This window comes from Salmo salar, chromosome ssa11 (genome assembly GCF_905237065.1).
Source record: "Salmo salar chromosome ssa11, Ssal_v3.1, whole genome shotgun sequence".
Taxonomy (NCBI): Eukaryota; Metazoa; Chordata; class Actinopteri; order Salmoniformes; family Salmonidae; genus Salmo; species Salmo salar.
The window spans coordinates 93,032,032-93,057,920 of NC_059452.1; the positions used below are offsets into that span (position 1 = coordinate 93,032,032).

The 25,889-nt window shown below is 43.7% G+C and overlaps 3 protein-coding genes across 5 annotated transcripts; 2 read left to right on the top strand and 1 right to left on the bottom strand.

The window, feature by feature from the left end:
• Positions 1-6,559: 6,559 nt before the first annotated feature.
• On the bottom strand, positions 6,560-12,300 carry LOC106563593 (V-type proton ATPase catalytic subunit A). Of its 2 annotated transcripts, none has more exons than XM_014129313.2 (15): positions 12,030-12,300; positions 11,384-11,482; positions 11,029-11,157; positions 10,643-10,857; positions 10,377-10,514; positions 9,846-9,997; positions 9,548-9,710; positions 9,294-9,402; positions 8,970-9,092; positions 8,748-8,862; positions 8,482-8,545; positions 8,149-8,352; positions 7,935-8,029; positions 7,646-7,817; positions 6,560-7,391 (listed from the first exon to the last, which is right to left on the bottom strand). In XM_014129313.2, exons 2-15 carry the CDS (start codon positions 11,463-11,465, stop codon positions 7,299-7,301), a joined length of 1,854 nt encoding a protein of 617 aa, XP_013984788.1. In that variant the 5' UTR covers positions 11,466-11,482; positions 12,030-12,300; the 3' UTR covers positions 6,560-7,298. The 2 variants fall into 2 exon arrangements, with proteins under 2 accessions (XP_013984788.1, XP_013984787.1); XM_014129312.2 differs by lacking the exon at positions 12,030-12,300 and adding an exon at positions 11,698-11,898.
• A 126-nt stretch (positions 12,301-12,426) lies between these two features.
• Positions 12,427-14,675, top strand: LOC106563595 (protein shisa-2). Its single transcript, XM_014129316.2, has 3 exons — positions 12,427-12,683; positions 12,929-13,306; positions 13,808-14,675. Exons 2-3 carry the CDS (start codon positions 13,003-13,005, stop codon positions 14,329-14,331), a joined length of 828 nt encoding a protein of 275 aa, XP_013984791.1. The 5' UTR covers positions 12,427-12,683; positions 12,929-13,002; the 3' UTR covers positions 14,332-14,675.
• A 1,032-nt stretch (positions 14,676-15,707) lies between these two features.
• On the top strand, positions 15,708-22,623 carry LOC106563594 (wiskott-Aldrich syndrome protein family member 3). Of its 2 annotated transcripts, none has more exons than XM_014129315.2 (9): positions 15,708-16,010; positions 17,515-17,680; positions 19,924-20,058; positions 20,250-20,403; positions 20,492-20,609; positions 20,729-20,910; positions 21,045-21,278; positions 21,394-21,698; positions 21,837-22,623. In XM_014129315.2, exons 2-9 carry the CDS (start codon positions 17,548-17,550, stop codon positions 21,992-21,994), a joined length of 1,419 nt encoding a protein of 472 aa, XP_013984790.1. In that variant the 5' UTR covers positions 15,708-16,010; positions 17,515-17,547; the 3' UTR covers positions 21,995-22,623. The 2 variants fall into 2 exon arrangements, with proteins under 2 accessions (XP_013984790.1, XP_013984789.1); XM_014129314.2 differs by having other exon boundaries at positions 15,709-16,010; positions 17,518-17,680.
• The last annotated feature ends 3,266 nt before the right edge of the window (positions 22,624-25,889 follow it).

Sequence of the window (25,889 nt, forward strand, 5' to 3'; positions counted from 1 at the left end):
GATGTGTTTCCATCAAATTGACTTGTTGCGGGTAAAAAGCTGTGCGTGATCGCATAGTGCACATAAAAATTACATTTGCGGTTAAATTCCCCTGTATGGGATAAAAAAAAAAAAGTTAAATGGGTTTCTATCGCATTTTCAACTCTACTGATGGTTATGTCACAAAAAATGTTGCGTTGTAGACGGGTTAGTGGTTTAGCAACAAAACCGACATGTGCGCAACTATGGGGCAAAACAGACAGGGTTGTCTTCGGTTGTTGACAACATGTAAACTAGATTTCTTCTCCAATGTTTATTGAAAATATAAATACATTTGCACAATGAGCACTTGTCTCTCAAATACATTGTTACAGCTACAGTGAGGGAGAAAAGTATTTGATCCCCTGCTGATTTTGTACGTTTGCTCACTGACAAAGAAATGATCAGTCTATAATTTTAATGGTAGGTTTATTTGAACAGTGAGAGACAGAATAACATCAAAGAAATCCAGAAAAACCCATGTCAAAAATGTTATAATTTGATTTGCATTTTAATGAGGGAAATAAGTATTTGACCCCTCTGCAAAACATGACTTAGTACTTGGTGGCAAAACCCTTGTTGGCAATCACAGAGGTCAGACGTTTCTTGTAGTTGGCCACCAGGTTTGCACACATCTCAGGAGGGATTTTGTCCCACTCCTCTTTGCAGATCTTCTCCAAGTCATTAAGGTTTCGAGGCTGACGTTTGGCAACTCGAACCTTCAGCTCCCTCCACAGATTTTCTATTGGATTAAGGTCTGGAGACTGGCTAGGCCACTCCAGGACCTTAATGTGCTTCTTCTTGAGCCACTCTTTTGTTGCCTTGGCCGTGTGTTTTGGGTCATTGTCATGCTGGAATACCCATTCACGACCCATTTTCTATGCCCTGGCTGAGGGAAGGAGGTTCTCACCCAAGATTTGATGGTACATGGCCCCGTCCATTGTCCCTTTGATGCGGTGAAGTTGTCCTGTCCCCTTAGCAGAAAAACACCCCCAAAACATAATGTTTCCACCTCCATGTTTGACGGTGGGGAGGGTGTTCTTGGGGTCATAGGCAGCATTCTTCCTCCTCCAAACACGATGAGTTGAGTTGATGCCAAAGAGCTCCATTTTGGTCTCATCTGACCACAACACTTTCACCCAGTTGTCCTCTGAATCATTCAGATGTTCATTGGCAAACTTCAGACGGGCATGTATATGTGCTTTCTTGAGCAGGGGGACCTTGCGGGCGCTGCAAGATTTCAGTCCTTCACGGCGTAGTGTGTTACCAATTGTTTTCTTGGTGACTATGGTCGCAGCTGCCTTGAGATCATTGACAAGATCCTCCCGTGTAATTCTGGGCTGATTCCTCACCGTTCTCATGATCATTGCAAGTCCACGAGGTGAGATCTTGCATGGAACCCCAGGGCGAGGGAGATTGACAGTTATTTTGTGTTTCTTCCATTTGCAAATAATTGCACCAACTGTTGTCACCTTCTCACCAAGCTGCTTGGCGATGGTCTTGTAGCCCATTCCAGCCTTGTGTACGTCTACAATCTTGTCCCTGACATCCTTGGAGAGCTCTTTGGTCTTGGCCATGGTGGAGAGTTTGGAATCTGATTGATTGATTGCTTCTGTGGACAGGTGTCTTTTATACAGGTAACAAACTGAGATTAGGAGAACTCCCTTTAAGAGTGTGCTCCTAATCTCAGCTCGTTACCTGTATAAAAGACACCTGGGAGCCAGAAATCTTTCTGATTGAGAGGGGGTCAAATACTTATTTCCCTCATTAAAATGCAAATCAATTTATAACATTTTTGACATGCGTTTTTCTGGATTTTTTTGTTGTTTTTCTGTCTCTCACTCTTCAAATAAACCTACCATTAAAATAATAGACTGATCATTTCTTTGTCAGTGGGCAAACGTACAAAATCAGCAGGGGATCAAATACTTTTTTGCCTCACTGTAGCTAGCGAATGGTTCAAACACACGCATACATTCGTGAAGAAGGTGCGACAGCGCCTCTTCCCCCTCAAGAGGCTCAAAATGTTTCCCTCAAATTCTCAAAAAGTTCTACAGCTGCACCATTGAGAGCATCTTGACTGGCTGCATCACTGCTTCGTATAGCAACAGCATTGCCTTCTATCAAATGGCGCTACAGAGGGTGGTGCGGATAGGCCAGTACATCGCTGGGGCCAAGCTCCCTGCCATCCAGGACCTCTAAATAAGGCGGTGTGAATGGAAGGACCGGAAAATCGCTAAAGAATCCAGACTGTTCTCTCGGCTTCCGCACAGCAAGCGGTACCGGTGCATCAAGTCTGATACCAACAATCTCCTGAACAGCTTCTATCCCCAAGCCACAAGATTGCTAAATAGCCAACTAAATAGCTAACAAAATAGCTACACGGACTATCTTTTTTTTCACTCTCACGCACACTGACACTCCAACACCCACTCCATCATTTGATCACACACACAAAATATGCACATGCATTTATACTGATTCTACACACACCCACTCACATACAATCATCATAGACGCTGCTGCTACTCTGTTTATCATATATCCTGATGCCTAGTCACCATACCTCTATACATACACCACATGACCAAAAGTCGAACGTCGCTTGTCGAACATCTCATTCCAAAATCATGGGCATTAATATGGAGTTGGTCCCCCCCTTTGCTGCTATAACAGCTTCCACTCTTCTGGGAAGGCTTTCCAATAGACGTTGGAACATTTCTGCGGGTACTTTCTTCCATTCAGCCAAAAGAGCATTAGTGAGGTCGGGCGATTAGGCCTGGCTCGCAGTCGGCGTTCCAATTCATCCCAAAGGTGTTCGATGGGGTTGAGGCCAGGGCCTTGTGCAGGCCAGTCAAGTTCTCCAATCTCGACAAACCCTTTCTGTATGGACCTCACTTTGTGTACAGGGGCATTGTCCTGCTGAAACAGGAAAGGGCCTTCCCCAAACTGTTGCCACAAAGTTGGAAGCACATAATCGTCTAGAATGTCATCGTATGCTGTCGCGTTAAGATTTCCCTTCACTGGAACTAAGGGGCCTACTAGCATGAACCAGGAAAAAAGCCCCAGACCATTATTCCTCCTTCACCAAACTTTACAGTTAGCACTATGCATTTGTGCAGGTAGCGTTCTCCTGGCATCCTCCAAACCCAGATTCGTCCGTCGGACTGCCAGATGGTGAAGCGTGATTCATCACTCCAGAGAACACTTTTCCACTGCTCCAGAGTCCAATGGTGGCAAGCTTTACACCACTCCAGCTGACGTTTGGCATTGCGCATGGTGATGTTAGGCTTGTGTACGGCTGCTTGGCCATGGAAACCCATTTCATTAAGCTCTCGACGAACAGTTCTTGTGCTGACATTGCTTTCAGAGACAGTTTGGAACTCGGCAGTGAGTGTTGCAACCGAGGACAGACGATTTTTACGCGCTACATGCTTCACCACTCCGCGGTCCCGTTCTGGGAGCTTGTGTGGCCTACCACTTCGCGTCTGAGCCATTGTTGATTCTAGACATTTTCACTTCACAATAACAGCCCTTACAGTGTACATTTACATTTACGTCATTTAGCAGACGCTCTTATCCAGAGCGACTTACAAATTGGTGGATTCACCTTATGATATCCGGGGCAGCTCTAGGAGGGCAGAAATTTGATGAACTGACTTGTTGTAAAGGTGGCATCCTATGACGGTGCCACATCGAAAGTCACTGAGCTCTTCAGTAAGTCCATTCTACTGTCAACGTTTGTCTATGGAGATTGATTACACAGCCATGCAATGTTATACACCCGTCAGTAATGGGTGTGGCTGAAATAGCCAAATCCACTAATTTGAAGGGGCGTCCACATACACCATCTTCCTCAATCACTCCAGTATCCCTGCACATTGTAAATATGGTACTGGAACTGACCCTGTATATAGTATGCTTACCATCTTTCTCATGTTCTTATTTTTATTTCTTGTGTGTTTTTGTTCTATGGCGGCAGGTAGCCTAGTGGTTAGAGTGTTGGGCCAGTAACTGAAAGGTTGCTAGATGGAATCCTTGAGCTGACAAGGTAAAAATCTGTCGTTCTGCCCCTGAACAAGTTAACCTACTGTTCCTAGGCCGTCATTGTAAATAATAATTTGTTCTTAACTGACTTGCCTAGGTAAATAAAGGTTAAATAAAAATACCGTAAGTTATTTTTAGTATTACATTGTTATTGAAAGGCATTTTACTGTACTTGTGCATGTGACAAAAATGTTAAACTTGAATAAGACCCTTGATATTTATTGTAAAGTAGCATCAAGCTCACCACCCTGTGAAGTTCATCATAATTCATTTAATCTGTAGCCTAATAAACTGCATGCTTTCCGGAGTCGTAGAACTACACAGACTTGTTATCCCGTGACTCCAAATATCCTACTTTGTCTAGCATATTTTGTTTTGTCTATATTTGGAAAGTTCACTGACAAATTTGTAATTTCCATCAGGCCCGTCATGACAATTTATGAAACAGGTACTTTACTCGCATAAAAAGGTTGGATGGAAACCTGGTTACTGTCTTCTTCTAGTGGTTCAAATAGTTGGAGTATGAGGAGCTTAATTTAGCTGTGCCACGTTCAGGTGCAAAGTCTGATGCCCTTACCTTTTTCCATTTTGGATTCATCCAAGTAAAAATGTTTTTGAAAGAGGAAATGCATTAATAAAGTATATGAAAAAGACGAACTATTGTTTGGGAAATTATGTCCTTCGTGGCGTCAAGGTTACTTGCTGTAATTGTGTCTTAAGAAGCACATTATAAATAAATGTACAGTGCATTCGGAAAGTATTCAGACCCCTTGACTTTTCCCCACTTTGTTACGTTACAGCCTTATTCTAAAATGGATTTAAAAAATGCTTTCCCTCATCTACACACAATACCCCATAATGAAAAAGCGAAAACAGGTTTAGAAATCTTTGCAATTGTATTAAAAAGGGCTCCCGAGTGACGCTCTGGTCTACAGTCCCTGGTTTGAATCCAGGCTGTATCTCATCCGGCCGTGATTGGGAGTCCCATAGGGCAGCGCACAATTGGCCCAGCGTCATCCGGGTTTGGCCGGGGTAGGCCGTCATTGTAAATAAGAATTTGTTGTTAACTGACTTGCCTAGTTAAAAGGCTACATAAAAATAAAAACAGAAATACATTATTTACATAAGTATTCAGACCCTTTGCTATGAGACTTGAAATTGAGTTCAGGTGCATCCTGTTTCCATTGATCATCCTTGAGATATTTCTACAACTTGATTGGACTCCACTTGTGGTAAATTCAATTGTTTGGACATGATTTGGAAAGGCACACACCTGTCTATATAAGGTCCTACAGTTGACAGTGCAAAAAGAAAGCCATGAGGTTAAAGGAATTGTCCGTAAAGCTCCGAGACAGGATTGTGTTGAGGCACAGATCTGAGGAAGGGAACCAAAAAATGTCTGCAGCATTGAAGGTCCCCAAGAACACAGTGCACTCCATCATTCTTACATGGAAGAAGTTTGAAACCACCAAGACTCTTACTAGAGCTGGTTGCCCGGCCAAACTGAGCAAATGGGGGAGAAGGGCCTCCTTGGTCAGGGAGGTGAACAAGAACCTGATTGCCACTCTGATAGTGCTCCAGAGTTCCTCTGTGGAGATGGGAGAACCTTTCAGAAGGACAACAATCTCTGTAGCACTCCTCCAATCAGGCCTTTATGGCAGAGTGGCCAGATGGAAGCCATTCCTCATTAAAAGGCGCAACAGCACGCTTGGAGTTTGACAAAAGAAACCTAAACGACTCTCATACCATGAGAAACAAGATTCACTGGTCGGATGAAACCAAGATTGAACTCTTTGGCCTGAATGCCAAGCATCACATCTGGAGGAAACATGCCACCATCCCTACAGTGAAGCATGGTGGTGGCAGCATCATGCTATGGGGATGTTTTTCAGCGGCAGGGACTGGGAGACTAGTCCGGATCGAGGGAAAGATGAAAGGAGCAAAGTACAAAGAGATCCTTGATGAAAACCTGCTCCAGAGTGCTCAGGACCTCAGACTGGGGAAAAGGTTCACCTTCCAACAAGATAACGCAGGAGTGGCTTCGGGACAAGTCTCTGTATATTCTTGAGTGGCCCAGCCTGAGCCCGGACTTAAACCCAATCGAATATTGTTGAGACCTGAAAATAGCTGTGCAGCGACACTCCCCATCCAACCTGAGCGCTTGAGAGGATCTGCAGAGAGGAATGGGAGAAACTCCTCAAATACAGGTGTGCCAAGCTTGTAGGATGTAATCGCTGCCAAAGGTTCTTCAACTAAGTACTGATTAAAGGGTCTGAATACTTATGTTAATGTGATAGTTTTTAGAAAAATGTGGACATTTGCAAAAATGACTAAAAACCTGTTTTTGCTTTTTTTCCCCCCATTATGGGATACTGTGTGTAGATTGATTAAAGAAAAAATAAATCATCAATTTAAGAAAAAGGCTGTAATGTAACAAAATGTGGAAAAAGTCAACGGGTCTGAATATTCCATCCAGCATAAAACACCAGGCAAATTATTATTTCACATTCATTTATTTTCTTTAGACTTACACAATACATGTGACATAAATATGCCTTCAAGGTGGAGACAACTGATTCTAACACACACAACCACACACACACAGTTTGTCTCACACAACAGAAAAACAACATCAACAACAAAATATCCACAGAGAGAAGAACATAAAATACCATCTAAGAGGCATTGAGAGGAAGAGGGCCTCAACCTCCTGAAATAAACAAGGTGCCTCCGTCCCTTTACCCCTGTCTACGTTCCCATTTGTCAACCATCTATTGATGGTGGTCAGTCACACCTGGGAAATGAAGGTAACAATCCACGTGTTTCAGCTAGTAGTTAAGTACAAGTGTAGTACCTGATCGGGGTCCACTGATTATTGTCTGTAACCAGGGCTGTAGTCATGTGCTCTTCATGGATGACAAGAGGGCTGAAGGGAGAGGAGAACATCCATACGATGGAGTCACGGATGATGGTATTGCTAATGGTAATAGATTTGGTAAACATGAATTCAAGTTTAAACTGAGAAAAAAATATAAATTCCAGTACTGCCTTGTACATGACAGTATGGTGAAATTAGAAGAGCATGGTTGAAATAAAGGGGTCGAACATCGTGTTGGAATGTGGAGGAATGAACACTTAGGAATGACTGAGGTGTGACAGTCACTGGCCTAAGTAGACATTCACAAACAGGGGCCAGAGAGCACTGGGGGCTAGGAGGGGAGGGAGGTGAGAGCTCAGTCCTCCAGGGTACGGAAGGCATTCTGCATGTCCTCCAGCAGCTGAGAGTAGTCTGCTTTGATTTTGGCCTCGCCCTCCTTCACTGGATCCTGAAACAACAGTTACACAGAAACAACAGTTACACAGAAACAACAGTTACACAGAAACAACAGTTACACAGAAACAACAGTTACACAGAAACAACAGTTACACAGAAACAACAGTTACACAGAGACACTGATGCTAGGAGACACAATGACACCAAGACAAAGTCCCACATTGGATGTACAAAGACCAGAGTTGGTAGAGGAAGTTGATTTTGAATGCAGATGAACATGGATAAAGGGGCTGAACAAGCATGTACCTTGAACTTCATAGAGCTGAGTCTGTAGAGGATCTCTCCCATGTGCTCCCGGATCATGGACCAGGTGATCTTGTTGTCACTCTGAGCCGTGGTCTCCACCGCATGTCGTGCCAAGTCGTAGAACGCAATCGTGTTGGAAAGGATGCCCACCGTTTTGTAGAAAGGGCAGAACCTTCGGGAAAAGGGCAAAAAAGTCAATCAATTAACCAATATGGGCTTAATAACCAACGATTAAGTCATTTTAGTATGTTTATGACACAGATGAATGTGTGCCAGAGTGTGTATTTACCTGTCATACGGAGTATAGCCATTCTGCTGCAGGAAGTCATCCTTGAGTAGTTTAGCAACCTCCAATGTGATCTTGTCGGTCTCAGCGAGAGATGCCTATTGTTAAGTTGACATGGGGGACAACAATAAGTGCCTAGTGTGTGCATACACATGCCAACCATCAACCTAGGCAGTATATCAACCCATAACCCTTCCTCACATGGGCTCAGCCTCACCTTGCCAACAAGCTGTACAATCTCAGCCAAATCCTCCTCCTCCTGCAAGATCTCCTTGGCCTTGGTGCGAAGCGGCACAAACTCAGGGAAGTGCTTGTCGTAGTACTCGTCCAGCGCCCGTGTGTACTTGCTGTAGCTGATCAGCCAGTTGACCGAGGGGAAATGCTTTCTCTGAGCCAGCTTCTTATCCAGACCCCAGAACACCTGAGAGATGGAGAAAGACAGAGGGAAGATAAAAACAGGAATGAGGAGTAGGAAGAGTAAAGGTTTGAATTGTCGAAACTTAGAAAAATTGTCACTAAAATTGTAATATATACACAATTGAGGCATTACCTGTACAATACCCAGTGTAGCTGAAGTAACAGGATCAGAGAAGTCTCCACCAGGGGGAGACACACTAGGGGAAATAACACCAGGCCAAGTTATTCAGACACCAGTCTGCCATCACTGTATCATACGTTCCAAGGTGGATAAGACTACATGGTTCAGGTATCTGGTGTTGCAGGACTGGTACAGAACCTGTCTGACCCTTAGTGCCAGGAGGTAAGGGGGGGGGGTCATAGAGGTTCCCCCTGCTGGTAGAATGATATAGTACTCACGCTCCAACAATGCTGACGCTGCCCTCTCTCTCTGGGTTGCCCAGGCACTTAACCCTGCCAGCACGCTCATAGAAGGAGGCCAGTCTGGCTCCCAGGTAGGCAGGGTACCCGCTGTCTGTGCACAAACAGCACACAGAGCTCTGACTGGCTCAAAATGGCAGACGTTGCTGCGATAGTATAGAAAAAAAACATGCTCTATTGCTATTGGCTTATTGTACTCACCAGCAGGCATCTCAGCCAATCGTCCTGAGATCTCCCTGAGAGCCTCGGCCCACCGGGAGGTGGAGTCGGCCATCATGCTGACATTGTAGCCCATGTCTCTGAAGTACTCAGACAGAGTGATTCCTGCAGTGGCACAAAGTAGATTCAGTCAGAATCAGAGGCACAGAATTCCAGTCACCACAAGGTTATGACAATGAGTGGTGACTGGTGGCTAATCCCCCCACATTCCAGACCAAAAGATTTACAACTACCAACAACGATGATGATTCAAAACAGCCGACACCAGCTTTATAGGTTGCCATCTGTAATGTGATCGCCTGGTACCTGTGTAAATAGAGGCCTCTCTAGCAGCGACAGGCATGTTGGAAGTGTTGGCCACTAGAGCTGTTCTCTTCATGATACTTTCAACCTTTCCATCCACTTCCATTGTAAGCTATGGAGCAGGGAGGAATACCATTAGTCAGACTGAAAACACATGACAAACTGGTGATTGGCTATGCCAGACCCCCATGTAGAGTAATTCACTGATCTCATTAACATGTCAATGATTAGAACTTGACACACGGACTATCACTAACCTCAGGGAAATCTCTCAACACTTCAGACATCTCATTTCCACGCTCTCCACAGCCCACATAGATGATGACATCACTGTTGGAATACTTGGACAGGGACTGTGAGATCACAGTCTTGCCACAACCGAAGGCTCCTGGGATAGCAGTAGTACCACCCTGGACACACCTGTGAGCACAGACAAACACAGAGCCAGAAGCAGGTGACTTGTCAGAGGCTTAAGTAAAGGTCAGGATGAAAGGATATGAAGTGGGAATGAGTCAGTAGAAAAAAGGAAAAGAAAGTAGAGATGTGTTTACTCACGGGAAGAGGGCATCCAACACTCTCTGGCCAGTGAGGAGGGGGTGATTGGCAGGTAGCTTCTCTGTGACTGGGCGAATCTGTCGCACTGGCCAGACCTGGATCATGGTAAACTTCTCCTTCAAACCCTCAAACTCCAGTTCCAGCACCACATCCTGCCGAAACACACACAATTGACCAAACAAAAGAGACAAGCCAATGGCATTATGCCATTCAGCTGTAAAGATGTTAGTAGGTGGAGGGTGACTCACATTTAGGGCTGTGACAATACCAGTATGGCAATATTTTTTTCCATGCCAAACATTTACACGAAGCAGACCAAATTCTTTGGTCCTTTAAAAACCTGCTGTATGTAAAATATTGTGTACTATAGTTTGGAAAATACATAAATGTGACTCCGGATGACAACATAATGATGTTTGTTTCCAACGTTAGGGCTGTTTTCATAAAGAAGTTAAACCCGCTTTGTGTTTCGTTTCCTTGCCACGATACTAACGAGTATCACGATACTGGTATCGTCCCGGCTCTACTCACATTGACATCATAGTTTCCAGGTGGGGCCACGTAGGTGACAGTGCCTCTGCTCCTGGGAGGCAGCATCAACTTGTGTTTGATCAGCGAGTTCTCAAAGACCGTGCCATAGATGTCCCCACCTGTTATGTGACTGCCGGTCTGAGGCAGAGACAGACAGGGAGGAGAGAACATAATATGTCGATTCAGGAGATGGATCATATTTCAGTGGAGACACATTCAAACACACCTTGCTTACACACTCACAAGGAAATACGTTGTTTTCTTACTCTAAGACTCTGGCCAGGTGTAAACTCCCACTTGAGGTCACGGTTGAGGGCTCCAATGTTGACTCCTCTAGGGATGTAAATGCTTTGAGTGAGGTCATTGATGTCTTTGAGGGGCCGCTGGATGCCATCAAAAATGGACCCCATGATTCCCGGACCCAACTCTACAGACAGGGGCTTTCCTGTCCGCAGGACAGGGTCTCCGACAGACACACCAGCTGTGACGTACTTTCAGGAAAACAAACCATATAGCCTAGTAATATGCCAGACAAGAGGATAGGCTAGAATACATCAGAATGGAAGTACACAAAAGTAAGTGAACCGTCAACAGTTACTGAAGGTGGGAGTAACTGTATGTCTAGTTGAGAAGGTATGACTGGAAAGGATACAGGTCTCCTCGTAGACCTGAATGGTTGCCATGTCTCCCTCCAGCCTGATGATCTCTCCCACCAGTTCACTGTGGCCCACACGCACCAGCTCGTACATGGCCGCTCCTGCCATGGCGGTGGCCGTCACCACTGTTGATTAAACAGGTTAGACAAAGAACAGATGACAGAAAACATGTTATTTGAAAGTAGCAGGCAGTCTGGCTACATGATCAAGTTGTAATATATATTTTTGCCATACTGGAAAAGAGCAGGCTGAATTGACCAGGTACTATAGCATGTGCTGAAAGCATTGTTAGCAGAGTTATCACTCCCATGCCAGAGCCTGGGATCCTTGATTTGAACTGCAGACACTGACCTGGACCAGAAACTCCATGCACATATCCAAACTCGCTTTCCCGCTCTTCATCGCGGATCTTAGGAAGCTTGGAAGTGTCCATCCTGTGTGTGTGTGTGTCTGTAAAGAGTAAGGAGAGGAAAAACAGAGATCAATCATTTCACACTCCACTATGATGACACATGAAAGACATGACACTAGTTATATATTGATAAACTGTTTCAATAAATTAAATGACTTAATGGAATGAAAATAATTCACCATAACCACACAGAGTCAAAAGACACATTTCATTCATTGGTACAGTGACATGTAAGCTTGCTCAGTGCTAATACCTGGAGAGCTTCGATACCATCTGCTTGGCAAAAGCAGGAGAAAAACAACAAGCTATGAAGCTAGCTAACTAGTCTCTACAGACCATAATACAACTACAAAAGTTCTGAAATACAGTCTTAGTTTCAGTTGTTTATCACACATACAAGCAAATCATACTAGCTAGATAGAGCTAAACTAATCGTAGTCAGGCAGGTGACACTGACAGAACGGAAATGTAACAACAGCCAACGTTAGCTAATCTGCGTGTTTATCATAATTTACTAGCCAGTTGCAATGAATTGACAATAATGTTACCAAACTAAATTGGATTCATATGATTCGGGTTGATTACCTTCTCTTAGTATTCAATGTTCCAGGGCCCTTCAGAAATTTCTGTCGGATTAGGAGACTGATCAGCTGACAGGCAAGAGACTTTTGAGAAACAATCACCATTGTGGCTCGGAGGCCCTAGATTACATTAGAAACAAACTACGAGCTCTGGGAGTCAAAATGGCGTAACAGCGCAACAGTTTCCTTCCTCTTTCAGCTCGTTTAGCTCGAATGCGGCGGCGGCTACGTTCCAATATCATTAACGTGATTTCCTCGTCTCCTTTCCTCAATGACAACGTTTACTTAGACACTCAGTCAAATGAAGCTATTGCTTTGCAGTAGCAACACAGCCGAATGATATCCAATCACTTAGCCCATTTTGGCTGTGATAGGCCTATTGAAGCAGAACATTGTAAAAATAAACTTGGGAGATCTATTAGCCGAATAAACTGCCCAGTTAAGATTTTAAAATGAAATTGGCCTAACTATGCTAGGCTATTTAATCAGCGAAATAGGCTACATATCTACATATATATTCATGTGCCCATACAGTAGGCTAGCGTTTGTAACGGATAGTCTAAAATTAGTGTGTCCCATGACACAAATTATGGAGAGAACAGATCCACAGAGCAGAAGCAACTCATGTTATGATGCATCACATGGCGTGAATCCAATGGTAAGCCTATGCGTTCATTTTACATAGCGTACCTATAGCTCCCTGCATGATTTTATTAGCATATTCTAGATATGTCTAGTTGCCCTTTTGAAATAGGAACAAGCGCTGCGGTCATAACTTTTGATCAGTTTAAATAGCCTAGTTGTAATGGGATATAGGCCTAGCCTATGTGACATTGATCCTAGCCTATTTCAGAAAGGGTGGTTGATTGAGTCACATATGATATGTTATTTATTATCTTTTAGGATTTTTTCCCAGGTTATTATTTTGTAGTAACAAAAAATACCCACACGGGATTCGTCTCTCCAGTTGGAACGGGATGAAGACCGTGCGTTTTGCTGTTGGGGCTTGTATCAGTCTGATTTTCCAAGTGGGCATGACGCAACAGAGGATGAATGGTGAATATTGCCATGGTTGGAAGGATGCGCAGTCTAACTGGCGAGGGGGTTTCCATTGTCCGGAGCGCCACGATCAAAGAGAAGCGGCGATTTGTTGTGGGAAGTGTGAGCTGCGCTACTGTTGCGCACTCATAGGAGCAAGACTGGATCAGGGAAACTGCAACAACCACGAGCAAGTTCTACAGCCTGGCACGGCTGATGACGAGAATGATGCCAAAAGCCCAGGTAAATTGTAGCTTTGGCTACTGAAATAGGAACAAATACTTGGTAAATTCTTATTTTTCATTAAAGCCTAAAGTGCTAGCAATAGAAGGCCTTTTTAGGCATAGCTACCAATTCCTTGATAACACACACAGTGAGATTCCTTATAAATGGTATTGAGGAATGAGAAAGCCTAATGCACTGTGCGCTTGAATCCAACCCACCAAATGTGCCTTAAAGTGTGGCCTCATGTCCAAGCATTTATTCTATTCTTCAACATGCAGTTAGTCCACTCCTCACATCACGAGCATCATGTTAAGACTTGATCTGCTGCCAAGGATCTTTCAATTAACTGTTTTTTTGTGTGTTCCATGTGTTGCACAGTTTAATAATTTTCTTGGAATATGAACACATCTCCAGCCTTTTAAGGTCATCCTTAAAATGTCTTTCTTTCCTTTCCACTCAATCAATCCTTCCACCTCTCCCCTGCCCTCTTTATTTTTGTGTTTTCTTTTCACTCTGTAGTACCTGTCTATGTCCCCTTTGTGATCGTGGGCTCTGTTTTTCTGGCCTTTATCTTTCTGGGCTCCATGGTGGCAATGGGTGTCTGTCTGAGTCGTAAACAGGAGATCTCCCAAAGCCCAGACGATGCTGCTGGGCCCCAGGGTGGGAGTGGAGAGCAGCAGCAGGAGGCTGTACCCATGACTGTGAGTACAGGGACGTCCTGTGGTTCCACCTCATCTCTCTACCCTCCCAATGCCAGCCAAGCCTGTCCAACTGGACCCACACGTGTCCACCAAACCTTAAAGAGGCAGGAAACTCCCACCAGCTCACAACCCTCCATGGTCCAACCTTTTACCATGCATCCCACCATGGTGTTTTCTAGCCTGGTTCACCCCTCCATGCTTCATCATTCCATAATGCATCCTTATATGGCTCAAATGCATACTCTGTATACCTCACAAGGGGAAAGCCGTCGTCTCCCATCTCCCTGCCCTCCATCCAGCTATACCAGCACTAAACCCAGGCACACTGAAGTGATCATATAATTTGTGGCTTTGACTTTGAAAGACTCCAGTACGGAGTATTTGGGTATTCAAATAGGAAAATATTAATAAGCCCAGGAAATGGAATGTAAATGTGTGGCAGCCAGTTTAGACTAATAAAAATGTTTAGGAGAATAATTGCAATTGGTCAGTTAACAATAATTCAATAATTCATATTTTATTATTCCTTAAAATGTATAGTGTTTCTTTGTAAATATTCTGTACTCATTTCTACAATTTACACATTCAATTGTTGGACTTTTTTTGATGTTTTTTGTTGTTGTCCATAGATAGTTATATTAGGCCTACTGTTTAGTATTTCTGATGCAAAAGCTACACTATGCACGTAACCCTGTCACATCATAATAATAATAATAATAATAATTTGGTGGTTACTTATATTTTGTCCTATTTCACACATGTACAAGTTGAAGAGTTGGACATGACACCATGATTTAGGTGACATGATACTGTATCATGATATGACACCCTCATTTACCACTATTTTATCTAAAACATTCCTCAATGTGATCTCTATACATGAATAGAATTTACTCTGGTGGCTGCAGAATTTATCATCAGGCCTTTCTCAGGGGCGCAACTTTGGATTTAGAAGTGGGGGGGACATTAAAAAAAAATGTATTCAGTCGGATAAACACTCCAAAAAGCCTACCTGATCGCTCGGAGCTGTCCGCATGGTCCGAAAGCACACTGTTGCCTCGTTTTGCATCACATTCCAATGATAAAACTGTGTCCCCAGTGGAAGTTGCACCCCTGCCTGGCTGGGACCAACACTACTATGGCCCCATGGTTCTTCTGAGAGACAGAATCCAGCTGGACTAAAGAGAAGGAGAAACCGAACGGAGACAGAGAAAGGCATCCTTAGGTAATCACTTACCTGTGTGCAATATGGAATTGCACTGGTTATATCAATTTGGTAGCAGGATAAGAGTTTAATAGACTATAACGCTGATCATGCAATCTAAAAGATAAAAAATGTATCTTGTAATCACAAATTGTTATCCGACTGTGGAATTCCATCATCAAGAATCAAAAATCACAAAACTCACTAATCGTGACTATTGTTTTCTCATGTAGGCCTAGTTGAAATGAGCTACTTGTAGAGCTACCAGACAAAAATGCTTGAATGTGCCAAAAAACAAACTCATAGGCCTAAAAGTAAGAAAATAGGTCGTTTGACAACGGGGCATGACCGTTGTGGTGGTAGGATGCCCGCTGTTAGGTGGGGTCAAACGGGCACCCCTTGGTTGAATCCATTCTCTTTTAAAACAATTCATTGACAATCCGAAAGTGGTCATATCTTCGAAGACACATTTTTGAGTGTTTATTTATACATTTCAGAATAACTGGGCTAAACCAGTCACAAAGGCCTAATAATGCAATTTATGTAATGTAAGCTTGTGTTCTAAAATAGGGATTCTCGTCATCATCCCGAAAACTCACGCATGTCGCGCTGTCAAACTGCCCATGGTTGTCACGATGGATGTTTTTGGTGATCCTGATTGGACGACACAACTAAATCTTCTAAATAAATCTCTGAGCCTGGATGCTGATTTGTGTGGGAGATTGCTCCTCACAGAAAGAATCCTGGTGAGATGAGGGGACAGGATGGCAACTCTACCGGTGGATTGCAGCTGAATACTCCTAAAAGGACACATTTGGTGAGCGTCCCGTCTTTATCATATATATATCTTCCCTCCTTTGTTATGTCTGTTTGTCTATTATATGTAGGCTACTACAATTAGGGTGCTGCTATTTAAAACCCTCGGTCATTCACGGGTCACAGACCAGTGACCACAGACCACCGTTCTTCGGTAATAAACCGGTCCATCTGGAGTTGCAGGCACTTAATTGTTACAATCAAGATAAGGCATCACTCTAAAGTGGTTTGAAACAAATGGTGCGCTGTTCGCCCAGTTGAAACTGTTGTACTTATTGGCTCTTCTAATCACCTCAGAGCATCTGGTTGGGACAACCTTGCTATTCTTGCTTGCGTAATTGGTAAATCTGTAGGATGCTTTGGATTCATGGTTTGTTGATAAATGTGTGATCAAGGTTGCCATGATGATCAAGCCCACAGGGCACAGACGTCAATTCATCGTCTATTCCACGTTCGTTCAACGTGGAAACGACGCTGATTCAACCAGTGTGTTTTTTTTATTGTATGGTGAGTATAACATTGCTGAGGTTCCTCCCAGTCTTGCATGGCATGTGTCACCATTCATAATATGTTGCACTGCAAGGCCCTTAACTTTAAATGTAACATAATCCTTACTTCAAATAAGACTCAATTATTTTATAAACTGTGTTGCTCAAGTCCTGAATGCTGATTGGCTGACAGCCTTGATATATCAGACCTTATACCATGGGTATGACAAAACATTTAGTTTTACTGCTCTAATGACGTTGGTAACCAGTCTATAGTAGCAATAAGGCACCTCTGGGGTTTGTGATATATGGCCGATATACCACGTCTAAAGGCTGTATCCAGGCACGCCACGTTGCGTTGTGCTAAGAACAGCTCTTAGCCGTGGAATATTGGCCATATACCACACCCCCTCATGCCGTATTGCTTAAATATACTTCCCTTATATATGCCAAATCATAATTTATAATAGCAAATAATGAAATTATTCAACAGTTGCATTAGTAAGCTTGCCTTGAATGAAAGATAAAACCTGTGTCTCCCAGTGGTAACACATAGGCTTTAGCTCAGTTGACTATATAGCACAATATTGAAATAGCCAAAAAAAACGGTGTTTTGGTACCAGGTTGTTTACAAAAAGCATAGTTTGAGCCTATAGTCACTCAGGGGGACCCCCTTGTGATGGAGTGTTATGTGTAAATGCATGTATGTATTTTACTGCAGTTATAGGTCTGGAAACAAGTCTTGATTGGCTGTTTCAGGGTCCAATACAATGAATTGCCTCTCTAAGGAATTTTCCATGAATGAAATGAAAGGCTCTGGGATGAAGTAAAGACTAGTTTGTTCCATGATAACTTGTATGTGCTCTGATGGCATTACATAAAGACGAATGGGATTTGGTTAGTAATGTAATCCGGAGAGGTTTGACTCGACTGCCTCTGTCTCACACACCATCTGGTCTGAATTGTCTGGCTGTGTCTAATGGAATGTGGAGGTTATTGTCAGTGGCTGTGTCCCAGCAGGTGGTGTGTGGTGTGGTGTGAGAGGAGAGGATGCCCCTGGTCAAGAGGAGCATAGAACCCCGGCACCTCTGCCGCGGGGCGCTGCCCAAGGGGATTGGCAGTGAGCTGGAGTGCGTCACCAACAACAGTCTGTCTGCCATCATACGTCAGCTCAGCAGTCTAAGTAAGACACACCTTCCACACAGTCACCCCCCCCCCCCCTTATGTACATTAAGTAATCACCTATCTTTTAACCAGATGTATGCATCTATGCTCCAGAATGGTGACCTATACACCCACATCCCTGTGTTACACTGGAAAACTGAACAACTTATGCAAATAAATTAACTTAGTGCATTTAATGATTGGAATCGATTTGGTAAAATACATGTTGATATTGACAGATGTGTGTGTTGTAGTGTGGGGAGGGATAGAGAGAATTAGAGGATGAGACATCTGGCCCATACATATCCATATTACTGTGTGTCTGTGTGGGGTGGGATTGTATGAAGTCACTGGAGATTAGAGCTTACTGTAGAGCTTAGTTTCACAGAAGCAAATAAAGGAGAGAGGGAGGGACAGAGAGGGAGAGAGAATCGAGACAGATTTCACAATCACTTGCTCTTGTCTCAGCGTTGTTTGACAAATCTCAACCATTTGGTTGGTTGTCTGGAAATCTCCATCACTAAATTGCTCCTGTCTATTCAACGTTACCTCAACTTACAGTTGAAGTCGGAAGTTTACATACACCTTAGCCAAATACATTTAAACTCAGTTTTTCACAATTCTTGACATTTAATCCTCGTACAAAATTCCCTGTCTTAGGTCAGTTCAGATCACCACTTTATTTTAAGTATGTGAAATGTCAGAATAATAGTAGAGAGAATAATTTCAGCTTTTATTTCTTTCATCACATTCCCCGTGGGTCAGAAGTTTACATACACTCAATTAGTATTTGGTAGCATGGCCTTTAAATTGTTTAACTTGGGTCAAACGTATCGGGTAGCCTTCCACAAGCTTCCCACAATAAGTTGGGTGAATTTTGGCCCATTCCTCCTGACAGAGCTGGTGTAACTGAGTCAGGTTTGTAGGCCTCCTTGCTCGCACACACTTTTTCATTTCTGCACAACTGGGATTGAGGTCAGGGCTTTGTGATAGCCACTCCAATGCCTTGACTTTGTTGTCCTTAAGCCATTTTGCCACAACTTTGGAAGTATGCTTGGGGTCATTGTTCACTTGGAAGACCCATTTGCGACCAAGCTTTAACCTCCTGACTGATGTCTTGAGATGTTGCTTCAATATATCCACATAATTTTCCAACCTCATGATGCCATCTATTTTGTGAAGTGCACCAGTACCTCTTACAGCAAAGCACCCCCACAACATGATGCTGCCACCCCCATGCTTCACGGTTGGGATGGTGTGCTTCGGCTTGCAAGCCTCCCCCTTTCTCCTCCAAATGACGATGGTCATTATGGCCAAACAGTTCTATTTTTGTTTCATCAGACCAGAGGACATTTCTCCAAAAAGTACAATCTTTGTCCCCATGTGCAGTTGCAAACCGTAGTCTGGCTTTTTAATGCGGTTTTGGAGCAGTGGCTTCTTCCTTGCTGAGCGGCCTTTCAGGTTATGTCGATATAGGACTCGTTCTACTGTGGATATGGATACTTTTGTACTTGTTTCCTTAGCATCTTCACAAGGTCTTTTGCTGTTCTGGGATTGATTTTCACTTTTCGCACCAAAGTACGTTCATCTCTAGGAAACAAAACGCATCTCCTTCCTGAGCGGTATAACAGCTGCGTGGTCCCATGGTGTTTATAATAGCGTACTATTGTTTGTACAGATGAACGTGGTACCTTCAGGCGTTTGGAAATTGCTCCCAAGAATGAACCAGACTTGTAGAGGTCTACAATTCTTTTTCTGAGGTCTTGGCTGATTTCCCCATGATGTCAAGCAAAGAGGCACTGAGTTTGAAGGTAGGCCTTGAAATACATCCACAGGTACACCTCCAATTAACTCAAATTATGTCAATTAGCCTATCAGAAGCTTCTAAAGCAATGACATAATTTTATGGAATTTTCCAAGCTGTTTAAAGGCAAAGTCAACTTAGTGTATGTAAACTTCTGACCCATTGGAATTGTGATTAAGTGAAATAATCTGTCTGTAAACAATTGTTGGAAAAATTACTTGTGTCAGGCGCAAAGTAGATGTCCTAACCAACTCGCCAAAACTATAGTTTGTTAACAAGAAATTTGTGGAGTGGTTGAAAACGAGTTTTAATGACCAACCTAAGTGTATGTAAACTTCCGACTTCAACTGTGTCTCTTTGCTCTTTTCTGTGTAGTATGAAGTGTACTTCTCCAATCATCTTGTCTGACCAGTTGGACACGGTGACAGTCTGTAGTAATGACTCATCTCTGTCCTCAGGTAAACATGCAGAGGATGTCTTTGGAGAGTTGTTTAGTGAGGCTAACACCTTTTACCTGCGTGCAAACGGTCTCCAAGACCGCATCGACCGCTTGGCCGTCAAGGTCACCCAGCTGGATTCCACTGTGGAAGAGGGTCAGTTGGGGTTAGGGGATAAGGGTAAAAAAAAAAAATACTCTAATGTTGAATGAGAATAACCGACTCATTAGTTATCCTCCTTGTCTCTGGTTCTGCATGGCCCATATTCTGTTTTTTTATTTTCTATCTCAGTATCTTCTAATTGCTTACCTTTCTATCAATCTCACATTCTCTGTTTTGATCTCCAGTCTCTCTGCAGGACATCAACATGAGGAAGGCATTTAAGAGTTCCACAGTCCAGGACCAGCAGGTGGTGTCCAATAGCAGCACGTCCAACCCTGTAGCAGAGATGTACAAAACCAGCGACAAGCCTCCTCCTCTCAGCATCCTCTCTGCCTACAGGTTCACTGTGTGGATGCATCACAATCACCAGATGAGCTTTAACCTCAAGGTCGTGACAAATAGCTAACTAGTCTCTCTTTTGACACAGAGATGACCACGCTGATGGGATGAAGTTCTACACAGACCCGTCCTACTTCTTTGACCTGTGGAGAGAGAAGATGCTGCAGGACACGGAGGACAAGAGGAAGGAGAGAAGAAGACAACGGGTGAGAGTCTCTTAATATCACACTTTTAAAAAAGCCTCTTGTATTTTGCTTCTGAACAACGTGTGTATACAATATCCTGTAACTCCACACCTATTTGCAAAATGACCTCTCTCTCTCAGGAGCAGAAGCGATGTGTTGACGGCACACTTCAGCGTGAGGTGAAGAAGGTTCGTAAAGCCCGAAACCGCCGTCACGAGTGGAACATGATGGCGTTCGACAAAGAGCTCCGCCCAGACCATCACCACCCTCACTCTCTCCACCGGGGGGCGTCGTCTGAGGGCTCCCTCTCCCCAGAGAGCAGGTCAGTGGTTCCATCCCCCAGTTAGGACTATATTCATCTCTCCTGAGCAAAGGATTCCTTCACCGTTTGTTTTCCAAATGGCATATTAAAATGTTATCAGTGTAAAGAGTTAATTATGACTTTTTGTTGTCTAGATATGATCTGCCAGACTACCCAACTGCTCCAGGCCTTCCCCATGCTACATCCAACCACACCCTGGCTCACCCCTACCAGCCTGCAGACATCCATGAATCTGTAGAGCATGAGTACCACAGCATCGGAGTCGGCTACAGAGAAGGGACTCTCAACCGCACACACCACCCCAACCCTCTGCATCACTCCACTGAGAGAATGAATGGCACTATAACGCTTCCACCTGCAGACTACAGGTATTGTTACTGTAACAATAAGAAATCTGTAATATAGATTAGTGAATCTGATTTGTTTATACTAATTGTTACCTCAAATGTAGAGTTCTAAAACTGTAAATCTTCTTTCTCTCAGTATAATGGAGTACTATGCCAGTTCTGGACCACCGCCTCCTCCTCCCCCAGCCCCTCTTATCCCATCTGCACAGACAGCCTTTGGCTCTCCCATGGTGTCCCCCACCCCCCTTACTAGATCCTCAGGCTATTGTCCCCCAATGCTATCTCCCCCAGGACCCCGTATGATTCCCCCTCCCCCAGGTCCTCCCCCACCACCAGTCCTTCCCACTCCCCCCCAAGTGGCAGGACTCGGTGATTGGAAGAGACAGGACACCCAGCCTGTCACTGGTACACGAAGTGACCTTCTGTCAGCTATTCGCATGGGTAAGTTTAGCTGTACTTAGACGTTTACCATTCTTCTGGAGACAGCAGAGGTAAAAACATATATACAAAGAGGTATTTGCACAGAAGTTCATGTTTAGACTGTGTGTGAATGTATCTGTGTGGGTTTGTGTTGCTCAGGTATCCAGCTGAAGAAAGGGCAGGAGCAGCAGGAGCAGCAGGCCAAGCGGGAGCCTGTGGGGAACGACGTGGCCACCATCCTGTCCCGTCGCATCGCAGTGGACTACAGCGACTCAGAGGATGACTCCGAACTGGAGGACAACGACTGGTCAGACTGACCCTGACACCGCCCCCACACGGTGACCAAACACCATGGACACATCTCTCCTCCAGCCCAACTATGCCACAACAGATATGATGTGGTACAGCTGTACAGATGAATTATGAGAGTCTCATATGCGATCAGGGACACTGTTTTTACAGACCAATGACCATATTATGGTTCATAGTGATTAGTGGGCATGGGCTGAGGACCCAGTTTCATTTTAGTTTTAGCCATTGTGTCCAGTAGGTGAATTAACTTAAAATGAAGGCAAATTAGTTTCCTGATGAACTGAGATTCAGCTGAAATCACTCAAAGGTATGTGGACCAAATAACCAAGTGGTGAATTTCCCCCTTTTCCTTCTGTACATACAGAGCTGTCTGAGCTCTTTTACTCAGACACCAACATGATCATTTCATCTAAATAAATCACCAACACTGTACTCTCAATGTCACTAATCATCATTTATATGATTTTTATCGGAATTTGTCATCTTCTTTTGCTTACTCCCATGTCTGTGCCACAACCTGTGTAAAGGTAAATGTGTACACTCCTGATGCATAAGGCAATTACCGTGTAGGCTACTAATTGCCTTATGCCCTTGAAAATGTTAACGTCAATAAAATTCCAACATACTTAGGTGATCATCATGTGACTTCTCATCACCTCTGAACTGTCTCTTAGTCGACCATTAGAAAGATGAGGTTCTCTCTGTAGCATATGAGACTGTCTCTGAACAGACATTCCAGCTCGACTGTGTTTAAAATGGGATGGAGTATAACCAATGACACAAATTAGGAATTGCTTGTCAATGGAAACATCTTCCTCGTCAAATGTATTCTAGAGATATATTTGAGATGATATGCAAGTCAGCAAGCTGACCCGAGTGGCACTGTACTCACGTTTAATGCACCTTATACTGAACAAAAATATAAACAAACGTTACAGTTCATATATGGCAATTTAAATAAATGCATTAGGCCCCAATCCAAGGGTTTCAGGTGCCTGGGAATACAGATATGCATCTGTTGGTCACAGATACCTTAAACAAGGTATAGGTGTGGATCTGAAAACCAGTCAGTATCTGGTGTGACCACCCTTTGCCTCATGCAGCGCGACATCTCCTTTGCATAGAGTTGATCAGGTGCATACCCTGGTGAAGATGACAAGCACGCAGATGAGCTTTCCTGAGACTGTTTCTGACAGTTCTTCAGTAGTGCAAACCCACAGTTTCATTAGCAGCCTGGGTTGCTGGTCTCAGATGATCCCGCAGGTGAAGAAGTCGGATGTGGAGGTCCTGGGCTGGCGTGGTTACGTGCAGTCTGTGGTTGTGAGGCCGGTTGGATGTACTGCCAAATTCTCTAAAATGATGTTGAAGGCGACATATGGTAGAGAAATTAACAAAATGATTTGGCAACATTCCTGCAGTCAGCATGCCAATTGCACTCTCCCTCAACTTGAGACATCTGTGCCATTGTGTGATAAAACTGCACATTTTAGAGTTGCCTTTTATTGTCCCCAGCACAAGGTGCACCTGTATAATGATCATGCTGTTTTAATCAGCTTCTTGATATGCCACACCTGGATTATCTTGAAAAAGGAGAAATGCTCACTAACAGGGATGTAAACAAATTTGGGCACAACATTTGAGAGAAATAAGCTTTTTGTGCATATGGAACATTTCTGGGATATTTTATTTCAGCTCATGAAACATGGGACCAACACTTTACATGTTGTGTTTGTATTTTTGTTCAGTGTAGATTGATTAATTCTTAAAGTTTTGGCAATAAGATATGAATTCTGGATTTCTCGTTATCAACAAACTGCAAATGTTCGTATCATGCTGAAATGTTCTGACAAACGTAACTATCAGGGAAGGATCCACTCTATATGATGACTCCTAAATAGTTATGTACAGAATGTACATGAAGTGATTTGAAGAGAGGAAACCATTTCCTGGATCATTCGGAATGGGATTACCCACTGCTGAAGGTACTCTGTATCTTTACTGCTGCCAGACTGAACAGGTAAACAAAGAGACACAAATTAGGTCAGGAATAGACATGAATGAAGAGTGACAGTGTGAGTAGAAGACCTCAAGTAGACCACAGACAAGTCAAGGACTTCATACTGCATGAGCTGTCTAATGTACTGACTGTATGGACAGGCTCCTATGACTGAATGACACCTGTGCATGAATTCCATACGAGGCGTCAGTAGGGTTGCACATTTTGGGGAATATTCAGAGGTGGAAACTTTCCGTGGGAATTTACAAGAATATATGGGAATTAACAGAAATATGCTAATTAATATTAATATCATTTAAATGTAGATGTTTTTTGCATTGGATATATTTACCATATCATATGGAGACAGAAACAAACTTTTTACCTTATCATAAGTAGACATAATTGCAAATGATTAAATCCTTCCAACAGAAATAAACAATTTAGTTACGAATTTAACTTTTATTCAATTAGTTGACTCTTCACATGGGATGATTTCACTAAACGACAAAAGGGAATATTGAATGATCCCCAATGATCCATCGCATCTCCCAAAAACCTTTTCAACATACATCTGTAAAATGATAGTTTCTAGACTAAAGGTTTGGTTGTCTTCCTCTCAGGCTTCCGATGTCCACCTCTTAAACATCAGACTCTGAGGCCTCATCTTCACTGGCACTTTCCAACCTTGTTGAGGATGGCTCGTTGTCAGGCTCAAAAAGCCTAACATTTGCCCTGATGGCCACACATTTTTCAACCCTTGTATTGGTCAGCATGTTGCATGCTTTGGTGTGTGTTCCCAAGCAAGGACCAGTTGCGCTCTGAGGCGGCTGGTGTTGGTGGGATTTGGAGGATGATAGAGGCAACAGGGGAAAGAGCCTCAGGTCCACAAAGTCCCTTCCACCAGGTGAGATATGTTGGCACGACTGCCATATTGCATCTCCATCCCAAAGCCCTTGCTTGGAAGTGCACTTCGCCAGACTGCCAAGAACCTTGCCCTCATCCAGGCCAAGGTAGCGAGACACAGTAGTGATGACACACAAGCCTTGTTGATCTCAACACCAGACAGGATGCACTTGCCAGCATACTTGGGGTTCTGCTTCAGGCAGAAGTCTTCACGCTTTTTATGTATTTCAGAACTGCAGTTTCCTCTGCTTGAAGCAACAGTGAAGTGGGCAGGGCAGTACAGATTTCTTCTCTTACATCTGCAAGTAGTCTGAACATCAGACAGGATGGCATTGTCGCCCTCAATCCATGCAATGGCTACTGCTATAGGTCTCAGGAGTTTCAGGCTGCTTACCACGCTCTCCCAAAATACATCATCCAGACGGATATCTTGATGGGGCTGTCCATATCGGCAGACTGATATGGCCATTTCTTGGAGAGACTCCTTCCCCTCCAGGAGACTGTCAAACATGATGACAACACCACCCCAACGGGTGTTGCTGGGAAGCTTCAATGTGGTGCTCTTATTCTTCTCACTTTGCTTGGTGAGGTAGATTGCTGCTATAACTTGATGACCCTTCACATACCTAACCATTTCCTTGGCTCTCTTGTAGAGTGTATCTATTGTTTTCAGTGCCATGATGTTCTTGAGGAGCAGATTCAATGCATGAGCAGCACAGCCAATGGGTGTGATGTGAGGGTAGGACTCCTCCACTTTAGACCAAGAAGCTTTCATGTTTGCAGCATTGTCTGTCACCAGTGCAAATACCTTCTGTGGTCCAAGGTCATTGATGACTGCCTTCAGCTCATCTACAATATAGAGACCGGTGTGTTTGTTGTCCCTTGTGTCTGTGCTATTGTAGAATACTGGTTGAGGGGTGGAGATGTAGTTAATTATTCCTTGCCCACGAAGATTCGACCACCCATCAGAGATGATTGCAATAGAGTTTGCTTTCTCT